This window comes from Manis pentadactyla, chromosome 4, assembly GCF_030020395.1.
Source record: "Manis pentadactyla isolate mManPen7 chromosome 4, mManPen7.hap1, whole genome shotgun sequence".
Classification (NCBI taxonomy): Eukaryota; Metazoa; Chordata; class Mammalia; order Pholidota; family Manidae; genus Manis; species Manis pentadactyla.
Genome location: NC_080022.1, coordinates 136,717,973 through 136,741,998, shown reverse-complemented (window position 1 = coordinate 136,741,998; position 24,026 = coordinate 136,717,973). Strand labels below are relative to the sequence as shown.

General features: G+C 49.4%; 2 protein-coding genes across 5 annotated transcripts; one reads left to right on the top strand and one right to left on the bottom strand.

Annotated features, from left to right (window-relative positions):
* Positions 1-176: 176 nt before the first annotated feature.
* Positions 177-23,182, bottom strand: GP1BA (glycoprotein Ib platelet subunit alpha). Of its 4 annotated transcripts, none has more exons than XM_057500982.1 (5): positions 22,788-23,182; positions 22,461-22,673; positions 22,098-22,374; positions 4,355-4,437; positions 177-4,151 (listed from the first exon to the last, which is right to left on the bottom strand). In XM_057500982.1, the coding sequence occupies exons 3-5, from the start codon at positions 22,177-22,179 to the stop codon at positions 2,121-2,123; spliced, it is 2,196 nt and encodes a 731-aa protein (XP_057356965.1). In that variant the 5' UTR covers positions 22,180-22,374; positions 22,461-22,673; positions 22,788-23,182; the 3' UTR covers positions 177-2,120. The 4 variants fall into 4 exon arrangements, 2 of the variants coding, with proteins under 2 accessions (XP_057356965.1, XP_057356967.1); XM_057500984.1 differs by having other exon boundaries at positions 22,461-22,608; XR_008997185.1 differs by lacking the exons at positions 177-4,151; positions 4,355-4,437 and adding an exon at positions 21,900-22,014 and having other exon boundaries at positions 22,461-23,182.
* CHRNE (cholinergic receptor nicotinic epsilon subunit) lies at positions 18,775-24,026 on the top strand. Its single transcript, XM_036895850.2, has 12 exons — positions 18,775-19,585; positions 19,847-19,989; positions 20,127-20,171; positions 20,290-20,399; positions 20,541-20,696; positions 20,926-21,026; positions 21,389-21,589; positions 21,665-21,779; positions 23,048-23,162; positions 23,231-23,417; positions 23,505-23,611; positions 23,733-24,026. Exons 1-12 carry the CDS (start codon positions 19,540-19,542, stop codon positions 23,880-23,882), a joined length of 1,476 nt encoding a protein of 491 aa, XP_036751745.2. The 5' UTR covers positions 18,775-19,539; the 3' UTR covers positions 23,883-24,026.

The window sequence follows — 24,026 nt, the reverse complement described above, 5'->3', positions numbered from 1 at the left end:
TGGACAAAGAACAGGAACTGGAGATTTCAAGAAAAATTATTAAAGCACCTGCTGGTTTTATGCAAATGACATGTAAATCAGTCTTGTTACCACAGCTGACTGGGGTGAGGAAAACCAAAACTCCAGGCCCTGTGTGTTGTTTCCCGGCCAGTCACCCAAGAATGCCACCCAAATCATTCTGTGTAATCCTCAGGAAAGGCCTCTGGGGTCTGGTGACTGCTTCTGCAGCCTAAAGAGGAGGGAATAAGAGTCTCTAGAAGGGAAGGCTGACCTGGTGGGGGTGGGACACATACACACACACAATCCCCCTGTCCCAAAACCTGGAAGCTTGAGAAAAGTGAGGGTGTTGGCTGGAGACTTTATGTGGGCCTAGGCTGGGAAGAGTGACTGCCTCAGCCTTTCTTTAGAAGATCTGTGATTCCCAGGCAGTGTCCTTAAGGAGCCTAAAACATCAGGAGGCACTGGAAGGTCAACTGAAAGGAGGGCTGGGCAGCTTGAGGCCCGAAGGGGAAAGGCTTCTCCGGAGATGGGCCAGGAGATGAGCAGGCAGCAGGTGGGAGCTATCCCCTTGGCAGAGGTGGAGCTTGGCAGCCTGGCATCTCTGCTGGGCCTTCTTGCCTCCTCCACGCACATGCTGACCTGGGCCATAGTGGCCACTTAAAGAAACTTGAAGCCTGAACCTTGTCCTTAAGGAGTTTCAAGTCCAGAGGGGAAGATGACACCGAAGCAGTTTGGAAAGAGTGTAGCAACAGACGGATGCAGGATAACATGGAGCAGCAGGCCTAGCCTGGGGGAGGAGAGACCTGTGTAGGACCAGTTAGACTGGTCCAGGAAGAGGGACAGCACAGCACTCCTGGCTGAGCAAAGGCTCAGAGGGATGCTGGGAGCCAGAGCCTATGCAGTCTGCAGTAGATGGAGCCCAGGGTGGGAAGTATCTGTTAGGAGAGATGAAGCTGGACTGTTGGTCAGTCAGTGCACAGAAGTCGTTGCTTGCCAAGCTTGAGTGTTCTGAGTGTCCTCTTTCTGGGGAAGACCTCAAAGGAGAGGGGGTTAGGTTTTCATGTTAGGAAGATCTCCCACCATATGGAGGCAGGGGTCTCCATGGAGCCAGAAAGACTCAGCTTTCACTCCCATTCTCTGAGCTCCAGGCCTAGGTGTGGGCTGCAGACACAGCAGGAGATAAAGCCCCACCCGACATGGTAAGGGGAATGGCAGAATCTATGGCACCAGGGCAGAGAAGGGGGTTCTGTTTGCCTGCATCCTGGCTGGACAACAGAAAACCCAAGACTTAATACAACCCACCAGGATGGTACACATCAGCAGGACCACACTCTTCCCATCTCACTGACCTGGACAGAGTGGGAAGCTGCATTTCTGAGGCCACAGGTGTGGGCGTCAGACACCTGCCGTCACTCCCAGTGCTGTAGGCTGCAGGTAGGTAGGCCTCCGCAGTGTTGTTCCGCCCCAGGGAAACACGGTTCTGGAGCTGGAGCTGGTGCTTGGGGTGGCCTGGTGAAGGTGCACCAAGCAGGGTAGGTGCAGGCCAAGATGGGAGCTTTTTTGGGTGAGTGTAACTAGGATGGGACCCTTGAGGCCCTAAGAACGCTAGTGACAGCTACCCCAGTCATACCCCTCCAAAAGAGATGAAGTGTTCTTTTTGAAATTTTTAATTATACAAATAATATATGATGGTGGAAAACTAGGAAGTTGCTAATGAGAGGAAAGTAAAATAAAATCACCTATATTCATACTACCCAGAGAGGATCAGAGCTCACATTTTCATAAATCCCTTTCCAAGTTTTCCTCAGTACACACATGTGGGAACCATGTTCTGTTCTTACTTGCCTTTTCTGAAAACTCCTGAAAAGCAACGGTAATGACCTAGTAGTCTGGGGGCCCCACCATCCAGCATAGGAAGCTTTATTCCAGGACCCAGCCAAGTCCTTCAGGATTTGCTAGGTCCAAGGTTGTGTGCCTGGGGTGTGAAAAGGGCGCTCTGATAAAGGGAAAGTAATTAAGACCTCCCCCCGGCCCTGTGCTCCTTACCCACCCACCCACTCCCAGCTGGATCCCAGCAGGAAAACCTGTTAGAGCCTCTCAAGGTCCCTAAATCACCCCCCTCAGAGGCTGTGGCCAGAGTACCTAATGCCCACTGTGCCCAGCAGGTCCTGACCACGACCCACACTCAGGGCTGAGGGCCGCCGTCCTGCCACCAGAGGCCCCACACGGCCATTAGGCCGCACCCACAGGAAGAGGCTAGAGCGGAAAATGGGGAGTGACCCTTGAAGGAAAAGCAGCCAGGCCTGGGGTACGGTCACCTGCCTTCCCCTCTGTAGCTCCAGATGTGTGGTGTGTGTGTCTGTGGCCAGGGCAGCTGACTGGCCAAAATCCAGGGCCCGTGGCTTCACGTGCCAGACCCAGGTCAGCAGCTGGATAAGGACCACAGAGGCAAACAGGAGCCAGAGGACACCCAAGATGTAGAAGCCGAGGGGGAGGAGGCAGCAAAAGTCAGGGTTGAGGAGAGGGTCATTTCTGGAGCTATCCAAATCCTCTTGGACCAGCCCACGGACCTTCAGGGGGCTGACAAATTTAGAGATGATCACTGTGGTGGCTTCTAGGGTAGTAGGGAATGGGGTGGGTTCTGTGGTAGTTAAGAATCTGGTTGATTCTGAGGTAGTTGGGGCTGCAGGTTCTGGGGCAGTATTTAAGAATGTCGTTGGTTCTGACATGGTCAGGATTGGGATGGATTCTAGGTGGGTTGGGGTTGGGGTGGGCTCTGGGGTGATCCAGGTTGTGGTGGGCTCTGGGGTGGTCTGGTTAGTGGGCCTTGGGGTGGTGGGCTCTGGGGTGGTGGGCTCTTGGGTGGTGGGCTCTGGGGTGGTCTGGTTGGTGGGCTCTGGGGTGGTCTGATTGGTGGGCTCTAGGGTGGTGGGTTCTGGGGTGGTTGGGGTGGTGGGCTCTGAGGTGGTCTGGTTGGTGGGCTCTGGGGTGGTCTGACTGGTAGGCTCTAGGGTGGTGGGCGCTGGGGTGGTTGGGGTGGTGGGCTCTGGGGTGGTCCAGGTTGTGGTGGGCTCTGGGGTGGGTGAGAATATGATCTGTGTCTTGGTGGACTCTTGGGTTGGGAGCACCTGGCTGTATGGGAAAGCAGTAAATTCTGAGTGAAGTGGGCCCCAGTGGGCGGTGGGGGCTTTCATGTTGGCAGAGAAGCTGACCACGGCCCTTGCAGAAGGCGCCTTGTCACCCTCATGGTCCTCCTCGTCATAGTCATCGTAGTCGTCTATGCCACCCGCATCACGGAAGGAGGAGCATTCCTTCCCTAGATATTCACATACAGGTTTGCTTCCCATATTGACACATCGCACGCTGCCCACATCAGGGGTCATGGCCTTGACATCCATACCTTCCTTCCATAAGTAGACATTGTTGGCATTGTTCTGCAGCCAGAAAGTGAAATAAAGGATCTCGCAGTTGCATTCCCAGGGGTTGTTGTGGAGAAAAGTAAAAGGCAGGAGGAGGTCCCCAAAGAAGCCCTTTGGGATTGTGTGCAGCCAATTCCCTTGTAGGAAGAGGGTGTCGAGTTCCTCCAACCCATCCAGAAGTCCAGGGGGCAGCTCATTCAGTTTGTTGTCAGCTAGATTGAGCTTCTTCAGCCGGGGCGTGGGTGCCAGGAGCCCGGGGGGCAGAGTGTTCAGGTTATTGCCATGCAGGTAGAGCTCCTGGAGCTGGCTCAGGCCACTCAGGGCACCAGGAGACAATGAGGCCAGCTTGTTGAAGGAGGCGTCCAGGGTGCTGAGTGCCGGGAGTGCCCGTCCCAGCAAGGGCAGGCTTTTCAGCTCATTGTGGGATATATCCAAGTTCTCCAGCAGCTTTAGTGAGGCATCAGGCTGCAGGCCAATGAGCTGGCTTCCACCCAGGTGCAGCTGAGTGAGGCGAGCCAGAGGCACCAAGGATGCTGTGGAAAAGGTGCCCAGGGGGTTCTTACCCAGGTGGAGAATGTTTGTGTCTGCCGGCAGACCTGGAGGCAGCGCCTTCAGTCCCCGATTTTCACAGTTCGCTTCCACCTGGCTGGCCACCGTGGACACCTCGCAGATGGACTGCAGCTGCGAGGGGCTGGGCAGCAGGAGCAGCAGGAGGAGGAGCGGCATGGGGACCTGCGGCAGGCGGGCGGTGTCATTCCCAGCCCCAGCCCCACGGGAGAGGGTGCGGTGCTTGCAGAGACTTGGCCCCCGCACCTCCCACCCTGTCCTCGCCACTCCCCGCTCCCTTCCCACACAGAGCCGGACTGCCGGCTCCCAGCCCCTGGCTCCTGCCCTTCCCGCAGACCCTCTCCTCCCCCAGCCCCAGCCCAGCTTACAGGCAGGTAGAAAGACCTCCGCAGGCACAGAGCTTCTTCCAGGGTGTGACTCGGTCCTTCTGTCTCCCGGCTCCAGGGAGGGTCTGGTCAGGGGCAGGAAGGGGGCAAGGATGGGGAGGAAATGCCAGGCTGATAGGGATTTTGTGACCCGGGGAACAGTCTCCCTCCCGGACACAGGCCCTTATCACCTCCCTCCACAACTTTCCCCCAGCCTCCTCTGGCCGTGCTCTACCACTTTCCTTCTATTCCGGGGAGATTGGGAGTGGTCTCCTCCAACTGCCACCCCAGCCGGCCTTCCAACCACCCAGCAGCCACTCACTTCCCCTTCACTGCTGCCATCTTAGGCTTGCCTCGTCTTAACCCTCATCACCCAGCTCTAGGCTGGTTTCTCACCACCCCAACTGCACTGGCCCAGTTCTCACCCGGGTCTCCAGTGTCCCCTGCCCTCCACTGGACACTTCTCCACTATGATTATCCTGCAACCTGCATTCCTATGGCCATCCCTACCTTGGGAGTCCTGACACTAATTTTCTGGTTTTCCTCTTACCTGTGGCTGGCCCTTCTCAGTCTCCTGTGTGGATTCCTCTTCCTCTACCCTCCATGAAAAATGAACCTGCCCCCAGAGTTTGGTCTTGGGCTCTCCTAATGCTATCTTAATACACACATGTGATTACCCTCCTATAATCCCTTGCCTTCAGTCACCACCTATACCCCAGTGACTCTCAAATCTTTATCTCTAGCCCGGGCTGCTCTCTCCTGAGATCCAAACACATATGACTCACGGCCTTTTGGATTTCCTGGCTGTCCCATAGGCACTAAAACTGTTCAAAACTGAGCTCATCATCTCTCTCCAAATGGCTTATCTTTCTATTGTCCAACCCAGTGGTACCGTCACACACTCATTTATCTGGCCATTCAGTCGATACAAATAGAATCTGTGACAGGCTTAACTCCTCCCCTCCTTCATCCGCACATCTAACCTGCACCAAGCCCTGCTGATTTTATCTCCCAATCTCTCTCAAATCCACTCTGTCCATCCCATGACCACCATTCCTAGTCTGGGCTGCCATCTTCTCTTACTGCTTCATAGCAACAGCCTCCCAACTTTCTGACTTCCCTTCCTCTTCCCCATTGGGCTTGTCTTTCAGAGTGGCAGGTTTGCTCATATCCTTCCACTGCTTGAGACGATGGCTCTTTAGAACTCTCAGGGGTAAGTCTAAGATCCCAACATGGACCTGTGTGGGCTGACACTTGTTTACCTGTCCAGCCCCATGTTGTAACACTCTACCCTTCACTCTAGATCATTCTCTTTCTTGTGCCTGGACTTCCTTCTCACTACTCCTTCCCTTCTGCCTAACTTATCTGGAAAGTTCTGTTCAGAATTTCTTCCTCTGGAAAGCCCTTTAAAACATCGCAAGACCAAGTTAGGTGCCTATTTCAGGAAGTTAGTCACCATGTCTGGTCCACTGCCCTTTCTGATGACGAAAATGTCCCCCTGCTGCCTCCCAGAAGGTACACCATGCAACCACATAAGCCTGCCCGTATCTGCTCACCCTGGAGACTGGACAAGAGGTGGACACTTGAGTCAGATGCAGTCAATCCATGGACTTGCCATTCATAAAATTTTCCAGCTGCATGGAAAAGTATTTGAAAACATGGAGAAAATGAGGCAGTAAGCAGCAGGAAGTGAGGTAGAAAGTGACAGAGAAAGAGGCCATGCTGTGGAGAAAGGGCCCTGAGGCTGTGGATTTTTGCTGCATTAGGTATCAGAGTTTTTAGTTGTAAGAAATAGATAATGTTCTGGCTAACTTAGGCTGAAAAGGAATTTATTAAAAATTAAAAATACATTGGCTACTTTACAGACATCTCAGTAAGGGCTAGAGAAGCATCCCTGGAACTGTGCAGCCAGGAACAGTGCCCAGAGCTAGGCTGCAGAACTAGTCTGGTGACAAACATCTGCTCCTGCTGCAAGACCAGGTCACTGAAGCTTGCCCTGCTTGCTGCAGCTGTCAAGCCAGGAACTCGGTCACAACCTCCCTACTGCAGGGAGAGAATCCTGCACCAACCCTGCTCCTTTGTGATGCTAGCTCCTGGTGTGAATGACTGGTCACGTGCCTATGACCCAGCTGCAAGGGAGTCCAGGAAAGCAGGTATCTGGCATTAAGGTTCTGCTTCTCCAAGGATTCTTAAATTTAAGGAATTTGCAGACATAGAAAAGACATTCATATGCTCTGGCACCTACTGAAACAATCCTATGTTTTACTTTCTTCACATGTCAATGTCCTGAATTTTTTCTAATGTTGCATCTTTGAATGCTTGGTGTTAACCCTATTTGGCCATTATGACTTATTCTAATATAAATATACAAATTATATATATAATATAAATTATAATATAAATCTAGGTTGGTTTGCTCACATTTCATTCAGAACTTTTATATCTAAGTTAAAAAATAGGAGTGGCCCATAGATTTCTTTTGAGGGACTTAGTCTTTTTCCATTTGTTTCTGTTTTATCAGAGTTATAAAGGCCTTTGTAAAATAAGTTGAAAAATTTTATATTCTTGGAAAAGTTGACGATCATAGGGATTTTGTATTCTATGTAGATTTGATGAGTTCACCTGTGAAACCATCTGGACCTGATGCCATTGGGGGATAATTCCTTGAATATCTTTCCATTTCTACCATAATTACTGGTCTGTTGAGGTTTCTACATCTTCTGTTGAGGTTTCTACATCTTAAGTCAATTTTTATAATTGATATTTTTTAGTAAAGTGTCTATTTCATGTGGCTGTTCAAATTTATTACTGCAAGCTTGAACATTCATGTTTATCATTTGTTTAAATCCCCATACCTGTAGTTATTGCCCCTAATGTCATTTATTTGTATTTTTTCCTCTTTATCTTCTCCCTTTCTTTCTTTCTTCCATGCCCCTTCCCCAACCTCTTTTTATTTATTAGACTTGCCAAAGATTGGTCTATTTTATTGGACTAGTCAAAAAAAAATCTAGTCAGATTTATTAGTCTTACTAGTCAATTAATTTTTTTCTATTCGATAACAAGTGTCTACTTCTATCTCTAATAACTCCTCATACTTTGAGCTTATTTTCATGTTCTCTTTCTACCTTCTTGAGTTGAAATCTCAGTTCACTCTTCTTGCTTTCTTGCCAGGTAAATCAATTTAATTTACACTTTTCACTTGAGTACTGTTGTGTGCCATCTCACATGTTTTATCATTGATTGTAATTTTTTAATCCAGCAACCATTCCTCTAAAATACAAAGAACTCTGTTTCCTTTTGGGAGATTATACCTCCCCAAATGAGTGCAGACTGATGCACCTATGGAAGTAAGCACCCTGGCCTCTCACTTTGGAAACCAAAATGTCTTTGGAAGTTCCTTCCAGTAGATCCTTCCTGTCACCAGCTGAGTTCAGCCCAGGAATGTGACTTAATCAAAGACAACTATGCTCCTTCTCCTATGATTTCAAATGGTGAATGAGGTGGTAAGAAAAAATATAACTGGATTTCATTCATTTCAACAAAGTGCTCAGGAAAAGCTGTAGAGCAGTTTCTGCCACTCAGGCTGCCAGAGCCATCTGGTTCCTGAGGAGTTCTGGACTGTCAGTGTTCACTTGTGCCCAGTGAGCTCCTGCATCTTTCCAAGAAGTCTCTATTGGATTAACTTAGGTAGAGCTATTTCTGTTGCACTGCATCCCAAGGAATCCAATTCAGTGCTCTTGTGGTTCATTTTTAAAGAGTTTGTGCAGCATTAGTTGGAGATACTCAAGATCCATTAAGCTTTTCCTCCTTTTTTTTCTTTTGAGAAGTTACTCCTACCCCATCCTTAGAGTTTTTGGTGAGAATGACTTTATCCTAGCTGCATGAGTGGACCTAAGCCAGTCACTAGATTCCCCTTTGACAGTTTAGGGTCTAAACAAGTACATGATATAAGCTGGTTGTGGTGTCCCAAAGTCAGAGTGATTGGGCCAGTAGCAGAAACTGGAAGTAAGATGGCCCTTTCATAATGAAGCCCAAGACTTCTGTTGGATGGTTGGGGTATGCATACTTTTTCTGGATGTGGACAAGGAAGTATGTAACCCCAGGTGAGTTGTTGGCATCCATCTTGTGATGACAAGAGGGTCTGGCCTTAGGATGGAGCTAATCTCAGGGAAAATATAATGAAAAAAAAAAAGGAAAGAAACCAGGTCCTTGGCATCATTGAGATACTGTATCAAACCAATTCTGAAGTTTAGTGAGCTAAATAAAAATCCTTTTATTAAAAAAAATTGGTATTGGAACTGTTACTTGCAATATAATGAGCTTTAAGAGACTATTTCCCGTTTTTCCTATTTTTAAGTAAAATTACTCACAAAGACATTTTAAAATTTTAGGTAGATTTTTAAAAATTAAACCTTTTATTCTGCGACAACTACACATTCACATGCAGTTGTAAGAATAGGACAGAGACTCCTTGTACCCTTTTCCCGGTTTTCCCCCATGGTAACATCCTGCAAAACGATAGTACAATATCACAGCCATGTCCTGACACTGTTCTGTCCAGACACAGAACTTTTCCACCGCTGTAAGGATCCTTCATGACGCCTTTTGATAGCCACGCCCACTTCCTTCCTACCCGGCCCCTCCTTATCCCCCTACCAACCACTAATCTGTTCTTCCATTGCTTTAATCTTGTCATTTCAAAAATGTCGTATAAATGGAATCAATACAGTATAGAACCTTTTGGAATTGACTTCCACTCAGCATAATTCTTTGGCGGTTACTGGTTGTGTGCATCAGTCGTTCATTTCTTTTCATTGCTGAGTAGTACCCTGAGGTGTGGATGTACCGCAGTAACCATTCACCAGCTGAAGGACATCTGGGCTGATTTAAGTTGTTGGCTATAACAAATAAATCAGTTATAAACAGTACCGCAGGATTTCTCTTTGAACAGACACTTTGATTTCCCTGGGGAAAATGCCCAGGACCCCAATTCCTGGGTCTTATGATAGTTGTTTTGTGGGCTTATCTTTGGGTCTAACCCTGTTCGGCGTTTGTTCAGCTTCCCGCCTGTGTAAGTTTAAGTCTCTTGACAAATTTGGGTACTTTGCAGCCATTACTACGTTGAGAACTTTTTCAGCCTCACCCTCTCTCCTCTGTGTCTGCGTCTCTGATGATGCAATGGTCGATCTTTAACAAAAGAGTCCCGCTGGGCCCTGAGACTAGTTTTTTAAGTCTGTTTTCTCTTTGTTGTTCAGGACGGGTGATTTCTATTGTTGTATCTTCCAGTTCACCTGTTCTTTTCTCTTGTTTTCTCTGTTGTGGAACCCGTTCACTGAGCTTTAATTTCAGGTGTTATATTTTTCAGCTCTAAAATGTCCATCTGGTTCTTTAGATCTTTTCTTTCTTTGCTGAAGCTTTCTGTTTTTCCATTTGGTTCAAGCACATCCATAATTTATTTTTAAAGCGTATTTTGTTCTGTCTGCTTTAAAATATTTTTCAGATAATTCTAATGTCTCTTTGGGTGTTAGCAGCTATTGTCTTTTTTCATTCGGTTTGAGATCTTCCCAGTTCTTAGCATGATGAATGATTTTTTTTAATGGAAACATGAACATTTTAATACTATTTTATGAGACTCTGGACCTTATTTATTTGTCTTTAGAATTTTGTAAAAATTTTATTTTTAGGAATATCTTTAGACATTGTGTTAACCTTTTACAAACTACAGTGAGAACAAACCCCCATAGTAATTCTAGGTAGATTTTTTTTTGTTATTATTAAGGTATCATTAACAACCATTTGATCAATAAATATGAGAGATGCCCTCACACACACAAAAAAAAGTACACACTTCCAATGGTAAAATAATAAGTAACCGGGATGTAATGTATAGCATAAGGAATATAGTCAAGATATAACAGCTTGGTATGGTGAAAGCTGTTACCTAGAATTGTCATGTATATAAATGTTGTATCACTATGTTGTACACCTGAAACTAATGTAATGTAATACTGTGTGTCAACTACCCTTCAATAAAAAATAATTATCTACAAAAAAAAAAAAAAAGGTATCATTGATATACAACCCCATGAAGGTTTCCCATGAGCAACATTGTGGTTACTACATTCACCCATATTATCAAGTGACTCTGAACCTTATTTAAACCTTTTATTTTAGCTGTTTTTTTCTGCCACTGCTCTGGCAGGGAAAGGGGAGGAGATGCCTCTTTACTGCCAATGGAGGGAGAAGTTCAAGTTCACCACTCAGACTCTGTTTACATCGGATGGAGGGGCTTCTCCTTCCTGCTGGGCGAGGGTGAGAGCTCCAGGTCCCCACATGGCCTCCCTGGTGAGGATGGCCTCCTTACTGACAAAATGGGTGAGAGTTCTGAGTCCTGATGCTCCAACAGGCCTCTGACACCACCACTGTGGAGAGGGGGAGGGATGCCACGTTACTGCCAATCAGGGATGGAAGTCCAGGCTCCCAGGTGGCCTCCATGTGGACGCCTCATTACCAGCTGGCCGGGGCAAAGTCACCACTCCCTAGTTGGCCTCCTCAGAAACTAGCCTGGCATGGATGCTGGGGTCCCTCCTTACAAGCCTGGAGAGGGTGGAAATCTAAGTTACCAACTTGGCCTTCGCTGATGGGTGTGGGTGTGCCAGAGGAGCATAGTTTTTCTGTGGTGTTTGTCTGGAACACGGTGCTTATTTTCTAAGGTTTGTCTTACAAAACTGTGTGTCCCTTTCCTGGCCATTTGGCTAGAGAGATGGGGCTTCTGTTGGTCTGTGCCCGCTGGGGCTTCTTCACCTCCAGGACTGGAACATGTGAGGCAACAGAAATCAATTTGACCCAGTATGGGTGATGTTAACTGATAGCGTGGTTAAGGTGGAATCCACCATGTTTCTCCACTGTCAAGATTCTGTTTATCCTTTTGTAACTAAGAAGCACTGTTGTGGGGAGATACTATGTGAATATCCTGTTCCTAATCAAACTTTGACCCACGTATTGCAGCATAAACTGATGATGCTTGCTGAATCAGTTATTACCAATAAGGTTGAGGAACAGTCTTTAAGGTGATTTAAGTTTATTCATGTTCCCTTGTAATCAAAAGAATTTGACTAAAAGGAAAATTAGAATCAGAAATGGAGTTTCACCGAGGTGATTGTGAGCATCAGCAGGTGAAAGGGAATGTTGCTCTCCAGGGTTTGTGTGGCAGAGCCGTGCATGATGCCATCCCTGGGGTATCCTGGGCTCTGAGCATGGGCACTCTGCCAGTGCCGCCGAGGTGGGTTCGGTGGCTTCAGCTCCAGATTAGTTCCAGGAGGAAAACTGTCCTTTGAGCTCTCCAGACTGGATTGGTGACTATATTTTAAGTTTCTGCAACCCTCCCTGCCAAAGCTATCATGATACTTTGTTTTGGTGTCTGTCCACCCCTCTAGGTGGCAAGCTTTGGGACAGCAGGCACGCATACAGCCCATGCTCTAACAGGTAGAAACTGTTCCATGGATTGAGAGAGGAACGATGACATCAAATAAGACACCTCCTTTGGCTTTTCTGTGCATCATGTCTCACTTTTATATGCTTCCTCTAGTGCCCTTTTATTACAGTCTTAGCAATGATCCTGCCAAAATACTACCTGCACATTTGCTGAGAAGATGGCACTTTTGAAAACTGTATCGCCCCTGCTGAAGCAGAGAACTGTGTGACATTAAGTGACCCTCTTTTTACCAGCAAAGGGACAGACTTTCCCAGAAGCCCTTCTGGAGCCAACTTCCAGTGCCACTGGTCAGAAGTGGATCATGCTGCCTTTGGCTGCAAGGGAGGGCTGTGCTCTGCGTGTCTGGCAAAGGAGACGGGGATGGCTGTGACTGACCGTGACTCATCCTCGGGGCTGGGCACATGCCACTCCCTGCAAGATGGGGCTCCATCCGGAAGGTAGAAATGCACGTCATACTTGCATTTCTGGGATACACTTGTCAAGTCAGGTTTGACAATTTCTTTTTCAATAAGCTTTTGGATTGGGCTGGTTCATGTCTTATTTGGGATTTTCACAATTTATGTTTATAAGTGAATGAGGCCTTATTTTTTATTTTCTTGTGCTGATCTTAGCTGAAGTAAAAACTTCATCAGACTAGTTGGCTTGCCTCCTTTTCCTATTTCCTGGAACAACTTGTATAAAATACAGATGATCTGCTCCTTGAAAGCTTGGTAGAATCCACCTATAAAGCTACCTGGACACAGGCTCACTGTGAGAACTTTCATTACCATCCCACCACTGGCTATTCTTTATAACTGCTTCTCTCAGCTTCAGCTTATTGGTATTTTCCTCTTTTTTGTATATAAAGTAGCACTTATTTTTAGTAATGAATGAATTAAATAAATAAATAACCCAGCCTTGGGAGAAAGTGAAGAGAATTTCTGGCTTCACATTCCTGCTCAATAAAGCCTTTCCTCCTGTTCAGATGATGTGGATGAGGAAAAAATCAAATATAAGAATTTGTTTTCTCTATATTTAGACCACGGGAGGAGGTTAATTTAACTCTGATTTTGTATTTCTTTAAAAAATCAGTTTTACATAGTCTTAAATAGAAAGGATGAAATGATCAGAAAAATTAATTTCTCCTATAAGAACTGGGCACATTTGATTGAATTGTAATGTCCTATATAATCCAACTAATACAAAGTCTGCTTTCAAAGGCAGGAGAGTGTAATCAGCCCTAACAGGTGTGAACGTATCTGTCCTTATGTTGCTTTGGCTCAAAAAACTAGAATAGAATCATTAACAGTAAACTAAGAATATCTAATATTTTGTCATCATTGACTTAGAATATATTATCAGCAGGAGAAATATTCACATCAAGTAGTTCTACTCCAAAAAAGAATAGTAAAGGAAAAGTTTTTTCATAAGCTCATCGCAGTCCCAAGGGAACTTCTATAAGGAAAATAAAGGCAAGAAAAAGATCAAATCAGCTGCCACAAAATAAAAATTTCACAAAACCATTACCTGTGTCCAAAATATGTCCCCCATAATTGTATGAGTAAAAAGGTGACGGTGCTAGTATAAAAGGAAGGTGGGGACTGTACTATTTTATACAGCTGTTGCCATCAAAGTATAGCCCATGGCATCTGAAAGTTTATAATTATTTTAAATGGCCTTTAAGAATCATACTGCCAAAGTCTAGGCTCTACAGTAGCCCTCCAACGTGCATTTAAACAATATGTCTTATTTTAAAATTCTAAAACTGACTTTAAAAAAATCGGGTAATAATTTAAATACAGAGAAATACACAGAGCTTAGATGTACAGTTCCATGGGTCTCAGCAAATGTGCCCCTCGTGTACTAACCGCCTCCGTCAAGATCCGACACTTTCATCAACCCCACTGTGCTATTTCCTGCTCAGTCCTCCCAACCAAGCACCCACTGATCTGGCTTGTGTGCACATCTTTGAAGGTTATGCTCTCCTTTCTCTTGGATGAACACCTAGGAATGGAATTCCTTGGGAGAGGGGGAAGATGCATGCTTCATTTTATAAAAGATTGTCAATTTTCCTAAGGGGTTGTCCATTTTACACTCCACTTGGTTAAAAAGTTGAGTCCCACTTACTTTTAATATTAATAGCATAAACAAGAAGCATTAATACTAAAAGCATCCAAACCCAGTAAGAATTTAGGAGTATGAATCTCTGGATCTAACCGTGCATGGTTTTATGATTGTTTTCTGCATCCCTCCTGTCTGAGGATTCCCATATCACTGGGCTGGTTCGGAACTGGGAGTTCTTAGCAGCTTTTCTCTGACTGGAGCCTTTTCTTTCTGGACTTTCAGAGTCGGGGGAATCCTCGCATCACCTCGTCCACCACCATCTTCTGCTCTCTGCAGCCGAGCCCGTGTGTCAGATGCGTCCCGCGACCTGCTGTCCTTCTCCATTCATGTCCTTGTCTTCCAGCATTGGAAAGTGAGGAGCTGATTCAAGATCTCCTTTAACAAGATTGGTCAGCATGGACTTTCTTTCCTGTACCAATAAGTCCCCAGGACTTTGGTTTTCTGTACCCAAGTTAAAGCAGTCGTCGCCGGGGAAGGGCGGACACCTCCTCCTGGGCCCTGGGGACTCCCGGCTGCGCTCAGCCCCGCAGGTCCCCATGGGGACCACTGAGCCGCCGCCACCTTTTCTCTCTCCCATCTCTCCCTCTCTCCTCCCTCCCCATCGTTCTGAAGTTTTTAAGAGTCTTTACCCTTTCCATCTTTCCAGGGAGCCAGCCACCCTCCTGCCCTGCTCTGCTGCTTCCCTCCAACGCCAGAACCCACCACCTTCTCTCTTTTCGGGGGCTTCTCAGTGTCCCAGCTGTGCTTTCACCTTTGAGGAGGGACCCAGCAGCTCCAGTGAGTCCACCACCTGTTGGCTTTCCATGGCTTCCTCCCAGCGCTTTATGAAAGGAGCAGGTGAACCACCGGCTGCAGAGATTTCCTCCCAGTCTGTCATTTGCTTGCCTTTGGTTTCATATTTTTGATCCTACAGAAGTTGTCCATATGCTTGTCTTTTCTTTATGTTGATTTTGGGCTCCAGGAAAGGGAAGGAAGGCCTTCTTCCCTCTGAGATAGTGAAGACACTGATCTTGATTTTATTCTTGGACTTTCTTGGCTTCATTTTACATTCGTTTGTGACCCACCTCCTGGCAGTGCAGGGATGAGGGTCTGGTGGTTATTTTGACAACCGGTTTTCCAGTCGTCCCAACAGATATATTTGATTGAGCCTTATCTTTTACATTAATGTGTTACTTCATCCTCATTGTATTGCATATTCTTGGACAGTGGAACACATAGCATTTTGTTTCACTGATATGAATAGGCAGTTTGCAGAAAAAAGAAATGTGGATAGGCAGGACAACTGTTGGGAAAAAGCTTAACCTTCTTCATCAAGACATGTAAATCCTAATAATGAGATAGCAGTTTTCACCTATGGGTTTGGCAAAAATTTTTAAGTTGGATAATTTTCTGTCCTGGGAAGGTTATAAGGGAACAGTTATTTTCATACTCTGTTGGTGTGAACCTAAGTGGGTGCATGGTTTTTGGAGAACAATTTGGCAAGAAACATCAGAACTTTTTTTTAATGCATGAATTCTTTGCCCCAGCAATTTCACTGCTAGGAATTTACCCCGTAGATATATTTGCAAAGTATGCCAAAGCAAAGTGCATTAAGTGGTTCACTGTTACATAGTATAATTGCAAAAACGAGAATGGCTTTTAAAGATGTCTCTTAAATGCCTTAAATATCTCTCCATTGGACAAGAATAACTTATTATGGCACATTCATGCAGTGGAACACTGCAGAGTTAAAAAGAAGAGAAAGACTTGTAGATGCTGATATGGGCCAATCTCTACAACATATTAAGAGAAAAACCTGCAGAATTATTAACAGTCAGATGCTTTTTGTACACATGAATATATTTCCACATACATACAAACGCTAGACCTTAAGTCTAGAAAGGTTTACATTTTACAGAAGCTGATAACCTTTGGGGAGAAGGACTGGCTGGAGAGAGGAAAGCCTTTGATTTTCATTGTCTTTCTGTACTCTTCAATTTTTCTAGTGATGGCATGTGTTACTTTATTATCAGAAGAGCTTTTATAGGTATTGTGTTATGGGGCATTTTTTTGTTTTCTTTATACTACTTTGTTATTTTTTCAGTCCTAGTATTTTTAAGCCAAAAAAGGGGTTTTATTGGAAAGATGCTGAGGCACCTCATTCACAGGAAGTGCTAGGCAACCAACCTGCAGGAGGGGAGGAGACAAGCGCAGCTGGGCCTCTGGCATTTCTGGGATCAGGGGTTGGGGTGCTGAAGGCTCTCGCTTGTCTCTGCTTGTCCTTGTGTATCACTTGCATTCTCTCTCTCCAAGCCAGTGGGTGGGGGTCTCTAAGTACCTGGCAGATCCTCTAGCCACATGGTTGGGGAACAGTTCTCAGTAGGAGGGAGGGTGCTGGGAAGATAACACATTCATTCTTTTGTTTACTCTCATTCATTTATCCAGTAAATATTTATTGAGCACCTATTATGTGCCAGGCTCTGTACCATGTGCCTTGTACACAGCAAACCAGTAAGGTCTCAGCAAGCAGAGAGCTTAGGTTCCAATGAGGGAGATAGTGTCTGCTATACCTCCCTGTCCTGGCTCAGCCAAACCCCCACCCCTGGCTCACCAAAGAATAAGGAGCATTTCTATTGCAGGCACAGGGGGCCCTTGTCAGACCCCCTAGGGGATATTTCCAATCTGAGGGTACGGACAGCTAGGAAGGAGAAGCCTGGGAGGCCTGGTCGAGGGGGCAGCTGCAGCTGTTCTAAGGGGCCAGCCAAGAACCAGTAGGTAAAGCAAGGGGCTTCCCGTTGAGCTGAGATCTTTGAGTCTCGCTTGGAAGTCAAGGTGTCCCCAGAAGCAAAACCGTGAGGCAGCCCACTAAGGCTCTGTGGATTTTTCATTATAGAACTACAACACCCAGGCCTGAGTCATCCTGAGCACCACGTAAAAGACAGTGGCTCAGATGCCCTCCTGCAGACTCCCTGGGGGGTTTCCTGTCATGTTGACTCTGCAAGAGATGCCCCTGGGACTCACTGGTCTGAGCAAGACCTCCACTCTCGAGGTACAGCTGGCTGGTACACAGGTATGGCCTCTGCGGCTGAGGCTCTTCCGGGGCATGCGATGCCTGCCCGAGGCCAATGTCCCAAGCTGCAATACATGGGGCTTGCGCATCAAGGGATGCGTATTTCTACTCACTCTCCCTCTATCCTCAAACTGCTCTCTCCTACAGGCAGTTTGTTGGGCCAAAGGTGGTCTTGCCCTACTATTGTATTTTATATGATGTGGGATATGTGCATATGTGACACACTATACATGATGTAGTCACGGTGATTAAATTGAGGATTTCACCCATAGTTTGGAGAATGTGTGGAAATCACCCCTGGAGGAGACTGTGTGTAAACCTGAGGACAATGGACTCTGAGGTTGAGAGGTTTATGGAAGGCCCCTGCCACAGTCACGTTTGGAAGTAGGACATCAAGCTTCCATCCTGCTGGGAAAGATACAGTGAATTTTTCAGTTGTAGCAAAGTGAATGGGACCATGGCAAGGTGTTCTGGAAACTAAATATATAGGAAGTGGGCTGGATTGGGAAGGCGTGGAAGGCGCTGGCTGTGTGTGTGGCTACAGCCACCCACCTTGGGCAGTCTTAGGCCAACGTCATGACCTTTCCATCCTGCACCCACAGCCTCATGGCATCAGGCAGAAAGCAACGAGAGAAAAGGCGGAATTGGCTGCATCTGCACAGTGAATCCGAGAGGTTGATTTGGGACCAAGACCAAGGCAAAATGACGCAGAAACGGCACAGCAGAAAGGGGATATATGAGGACGAGAGGAAAGGCAGGCTGGCCAGGAGTGAGAGCGCACAGAGCAGAGAGAGGCAGGGGAGGTGGGGGCTGCCTTGGCCTCTAACACTGGTCCAGTTTGCCCAGTCCATGGGTAGGCCCACAGGAAACTTGGCTTGGGGCTCTGGTTCTTGTAACAGGAAGAAGCTAAGTGACATGGTACCCTACCTACAGCTTCCATGGCTCCTGCTTTTTACATTTTTGTCAGTTCTGGTGTCACTGTTGATATGTCTCTCCCGCCTCCTTGAGGCCATGTCTTATTCATCCTCTAATCAGTGTCTGACCCTGCACAGGGAGTCTCGTAGGTGCCCATTAACGCAGGAGTAAATACCTGCACTAGTCGCAACTTTTTGCCTAGGCTTTGCCCCACAGGCTGTGGAATAAGCCAAAGTGCAGATTTTAGAGTTGATACATGTATCAGCCATGTGCAAGGATGTGGGCTGGGCCAAATATTCTTTCTGGGGGTCTCCTAAGTGGAAAACATGGAATGGTAAGAACTTAGTCGTGGAAATGAGGCTCCAGGGATGTGTGGGAAATGGACGAGTTTCGTGGACCCTCTGGTCTTTGACGTCCTTGCTTACAGCACGGTGGCAATTATGAGGGACTTGACAGGTAGAGGAAGGAGACCCCAAAATGGACACGGAAGTGTTTTGTGAAGTGTAAAATGAACACAGGTGTACATGATCAATAAAGCTGCTTGATAAATCTCATGCATTACTGCCAATCTACTTGTATGACTTTAGACCTGACCTTAGAGTACTCTTTCATACATTCAGGATGATGGCAGCTGCTTTGCTGGGTTGGTGGGAGGGAGCAATGGGTAAGGCTTATAAGGTGCTTAGTCCAGCATCTCCTACTCTGTAAGGAAACATATGGATAGCTTCTTAAAAAACAGATTCCTGACATCCCATCTCTGCCATCCTTCTAAATCAGGGTTCTTTGGGAATAGAGCCTAGGAATATGAATTTTGAATAAGCACCCCAGGTGACTGATTAGGGCGGTCAGGGACGACGTTGAGAGGATCAATTAACGTGTATGTTGGGGGAAGACAGTACTATCTCCTGGGGCCACAAGGTGGCAGCAGGGAGAGGCAAGGAGAAACTAGTGTCTGGCCAGTGAGGGATTGGGGGAAGGCACGCTTGGACACAAGGTTATGGGAGGTGTGCCCTGTATTACAGCATGGTCTCCCTTGCCAAGTGGAGTCTGTTACTGCAGACTAATCCTGGGTGATAGCCTGTCTCATTACTAGGTCCTTATGGAGACTGCTTTTGCCAAACTCTGCCGGCAGAAACTGCATTTGTGTGACCTTGAAGGGGCTGTGCCTGGTGATAATTTGTGCTCCACACAGGTGAGTATGGGAGGTAAACAATGTCACCTGCCTAGAGCAGCTTACACAAAGGACACCAGCACATGCTCAAAGCGGGATCCCCCTTCCCCTGCTGCCAGGCTGGTGGTTCCAGGTGCTCTTAAAGGACCTATCCACCTGCATTGGGCCTGGGCCTGCTCCAGTTGTGAGAGGATCAGGTCTGTGGGAGGGCAATTTGGCCAAAGACCAGGCAAAGGATGCTGGGATGGAGTGGGGGCAGGGAACTCAGGATGGGGCAGCTGCTTCTGGTAGCAGCCAAGACGTTCCTGGCTGCAGTAGGGGTAGAAAAAGGATTATGTGACAGTTCCCTAAGGCAGCCCGGAACTAACACCCCCCTCCCCATCACTCACACACCCTGGCCTGCCCCACTCCAAGCCTGCCAGAGCTCAGAATAACCCCGAGGACCAGACAGTGAGATGGCAGGGGCTATGCTCGGGGTCCTGCTCCTCTTGCAACTCCTTGGTATGTACAGGGGTCAGGGGAGGTGGTTGAACAGACACACACACGGAGATGCTGACATAAAGGGACAGGACAAAGAGAGCAAGATGTAGGCTGAGACGCGATATTCGGTCCCCAGACACAGTATCACTGGTTCAGGAGACAGACCTGGAAAAACAGAGCCTGAGACAGACACAGAGCAGAGCCCTCCGCAGACCCAGACACAGAGAGGAAAGGTCCCACGACCTCTTCATCCCTGACCTCACTTCTTGGCCCCATCCCCAGGCAGGGGGAAAGGGAAGAATGAGGAGCTGCGTCTTTATCACCATCTCTTTGACAACTATGATCCAGAACGCCGGCCAGTGAGGGAGCCTGAGGACACTGTCACCATCACCCTCAAGGTCACCCTGACCAATCTCATCTCACTGGTAAGAAACCACCACCCAATCCTGGCACCATCTCTGAGCCTAAAATCCCACTTCTGGCCCCAACGGCTAGGTTCCGTTCTAAAACTCACTGCTGGCCCTGGAACCCCACTTCAATCACCCCAATCTCCCATCTGCAGAATGAGAAAGAGGAGACCCTCACCACCAGCGTCTGGATTGGAATTGTGAGTCAAATCTGGGAAACACTGTGAGGTCTTGTCCAAGGGATCCCTTTCTCCCAGACTCCTTGTGGGCACGAGGTGGGAGATAAAGGGCGCATGTCCTTCCATCTCTAACCCTTAGGACTGGCAAGATTACCGACTCAACTACAGCAAGGACGACTTTGGGGGCATAGAAACCTTGCGGGTCCCTTCAGAACTTGTATGGCTACCAGAGATTGTGCTGGAAAACAAGTGAGGGTGTGGCCATAATGGGGGGAATCTGAGGCCTGCGGGGCCTGGGCTGGCCCTGGATGGGGCAGGGGGTTGCTTGTGTGCTTGTGGGGCCAGGGGGCAGCAGACCGGTGCAAATGCTCAATTTCCTGGAGCCCACAGCATTGACGGCCAGTTCGGCGTGGCCTACGACGCCAATGTGCTGGTCTACGAGGGTGGCTCTGTGAGCTGGCTGCCCCCGGCCATCTACCGCAGCACATGCTCCATTGAGGTCACCTACTTCCCCTTCGACTGGCAGAACTGCTCTCTCGTTTTCCGGTAGGGAGAATTTCTCCAAGGCTCCCACGGTTACAGGATTCCTGATCAGGGGGCAGGACCTGATGGGGAATATATAACCCTGGGGGCGGATCTTTGCATTAGGGGCGGAGCCGGGGCCTGGGCAATGGAGCGCGGCGTTAGTCCCACCTAGATCGAGCATCCAGGGCCGGGCCTGAGGCAAGGACCGAGTCCGAGCTCCTGGGGTTTGGGCCCCGGCCCGGCTCCGCAGCTCGCAGACGTACAATGCCAAGGAGGTGGAGTTCGTTTTTGCCGTGGACGATGAAGGCGAGACCATCAGCAAGATCGATATTGACACGGAGGCCTATACTGGTAAGGCCCTTTCTGCTCCGAAAAACCCGCTTCTAGACAGGGTTCGGAAGAGGACTTGCAGAATGGGGTTGTCCTAGGCCATCGATACTGGGGACTGACTTTGGCAACTGAACCTGCCCCTTTCCTGACACCATTCTCCGTGGTCAGATTAGCCTTTGCTTCCTCGCTTGAGGTCGTTCCATTCCCTCACCGGGAATGCCCCCTTCATCCTGCCGGCCCATGACTCAAACCGTCCAGACCACCTGCCCCACCCAGCCTGGTACACACAGCCCTAAATTACAGGCTTCTCGGATCAGGGTGGGGCCGGAAAGTGGGGCAGGGCGCCTCACCCCCAAAGCGGGCTGACCGCCCACGTCCCGCAGAGAACGGCGAGTGGGCAATCGATTTCTGCCCCGGGGCGATCCGCCGCCAAGACGGGGAATCCGCTGACGGTCCGGGGGACACCGATGTCATCTACACACTTATCATTCGCCGGAAGCCTCTCTTCTACGTCATTAACATTATCGTGCCCTGCGTGCTCATCTCGGGATTAGTGCTGCTCGCCTACTTCCTGCCGGCGCAAGGTAAGCAGCTGCGCCGACCCTACCCCCCGGTTCGCTCCTGCTGGGCGGGGCTAGCTCTCACATGTGCTCCCCCAGCCGGCGGCCAGAAATGCACGGTCTCCATCAACGTCCTGCTCGCCCAGACCGTCTTCTTGTTCCTAATTGCCCAGAAAACCCCGGAGACATCCCTGAGCTTGCCGATGCTGGGCAGGTGAGGCCAGAGTGGGTCCCTGCGGTGCCCACGTGGGGATGTGGCCAGCGTTTAGGGCGGAGCCCGGCGGGCATGGGGCGGAGCCAAAACCAAACTACTCTGGGAGAATCTTTGGCTGTCTCTTTCCCGTACTGGACTTTATTTGAATGCTGGTTGCGTCTGGGATGGTGGTGGATTCTCTGGTCCCCCGTCCTCCGTACTGCTGCTGGACGCCACCTTGAGGTCTCCTGAATATCTTTGTTGGGGGTGGGCCAGCTCAGTAACTCCCAGCCCCGCCGCCTCTAGCCCCCAAACTCACCTCCCACATCCCTAACTCACCGGTTCCCCGGAGGTTGAGGCCCAGCTGGCGTCGCCATTGTTGCAGGAGGGAGGCGGATCCCTGCAATCCGCGTCCACACATGCACAGCCACGGCCCGTGGAGGAAAAGCCGGGCGCTCTTGCCCGCCGCAGCCCCGGCTTGCCGAGGCCCCTGCCCCGCGGCCAGGGCTGCCCGGGCCAGCGCTCCACCCGGATCCCCAGCTTCTGGGGCTGGGCCCGAGCTGCCGTCGCCGCCATCTAGTCACCGCACCTCCTGCTGCAGCCACAGGACTAAGATCTGTAGTGAGGGTACAGGAGTTGGCGGGGATGCAGAGGTCGCTTGTCCCCCTCGCCCGCCCCTCCTCAACCCCCGCAGCGCCCCACCTCTAACAAGGTTGCGCCGAAGCTCACGACACTGGCCGCAGCTTCACTTAGCACCAGCCCCAGGGTGGGCGTCGGGCGGGCGGCTTCTTTGGCTCCCGCGGCTCCAGAGACTTCAGCTCACTGAAACTTTGCTTCAGATATTCATGGGCTGCACCAACAGCGAGTTCCAGAGAAGACAGAGGCGAGGGCTGAAAGGGCTACCAGAGGAAGGAGCTGGGACAGTGGAGTCATCGGGTCATGGGGCAAAGGTCACGGGAGGGGGCGCTGGAGACCTTCCCAGAAGTCTCAAGATGCCACCTTTGGTCGGGGCCATTGGCATAGCCTCACCTCCGTGGAGTTGTGGAAGTAGTAGACCCATAGCAGTTTCCAGGGAGCCGGGGGTCCCCTTCATAGCTGCCACCGGCGGTAGGAGGAGGAGGAGGGGGACCAGGAGGCGCGTCTGGCCCCGCAGAGGAGATGCAGCTAGGAGCCTATCTCCACCTTTTGGGTGGGGTGCGTCTGTGAGGTCAGAGAACGAGCGGCGCCCTCTGTGGGCCAGGGGAAGTGGAGGAGCTGTGACGTGACATCACGCACTCCGCACTCCTCAGGTACCTCATTTTCGTCATGGTGGTTGCCACGCTCATTGTCATGAACTGCGTCATCGTGCTGAACGTGTCTTTGCGGACACCCACCACTCACGCTATGTCCCCGCGGCTGCGTCACGTAAGCGTGGGGTGGGCGGTTCCAACGTGGGAGGTGGGGCTTCAAGCTAATCTGCGCCCCGCCCCCAGGTCTTATTGGAGCTGTTGCCGCGCCTCCTGGGGTCGGACGCGCCCCCCGAGGTCCCCCGAGCCCCTTCGCCCCCAAGGCGGGCGTCGTCCCTGCGTATACTGCTCCGCGCAGAGGAGCTGATAATGAAAAAGCCGCGGAGTGAGCTCGTGTTTGAAGGGCAGAGACACCGGCACGGGACCTGGACGGGTGAGCAGAGCGGACCGGTCGGGCCAACTGAGGCTCCCAAAGCTGGGGAGGCTCCTAATGACCCATTCCCGGTATTGCCCCCACCAGCTGCCCTCTGCCACAGCCTGGGCTCTGCCGCTCCCGAGATCCGCTGCTGTGTGGATGCTGTGAACTTCGTGGCCGAGAGCAAGCGAAACGAAGAGACTACCGGCGAGGTGGGCAGGAGCCAGAGAGGCGGGCTGGGGCGCTGCGGAGCCCCCTCCCCCACCCGCTGTCTGTTATGCAGCAGGTCCCTGCAGCCTTCATGGACTCAGCTTGTGCCCACCCCTTCCACAGGAGGTGTCCGAGTGGGTGCGCATGGGTAAGGCCCTTGACAACGTCTGCTTCTGGGCCGCTCTGGTGCTCTTTACCGTAGGATCCAGCCTCATCTTCCTCGGGGGCTACTTCAATGAAGTACCTGAACTGCCCTACCCACCATGTATGTAGACCTGAGCCTGTGGCTGCACTGATTTCAGTCTTCCCACCCATCTCCAGGAGGAAAGAGATTTCGCAAAACAAGTTAAGTTGTTGCCATTGCAGTATTATGATCCTTTCCCCCTGTGGATAATAAATCTATATTTTATAAACTTC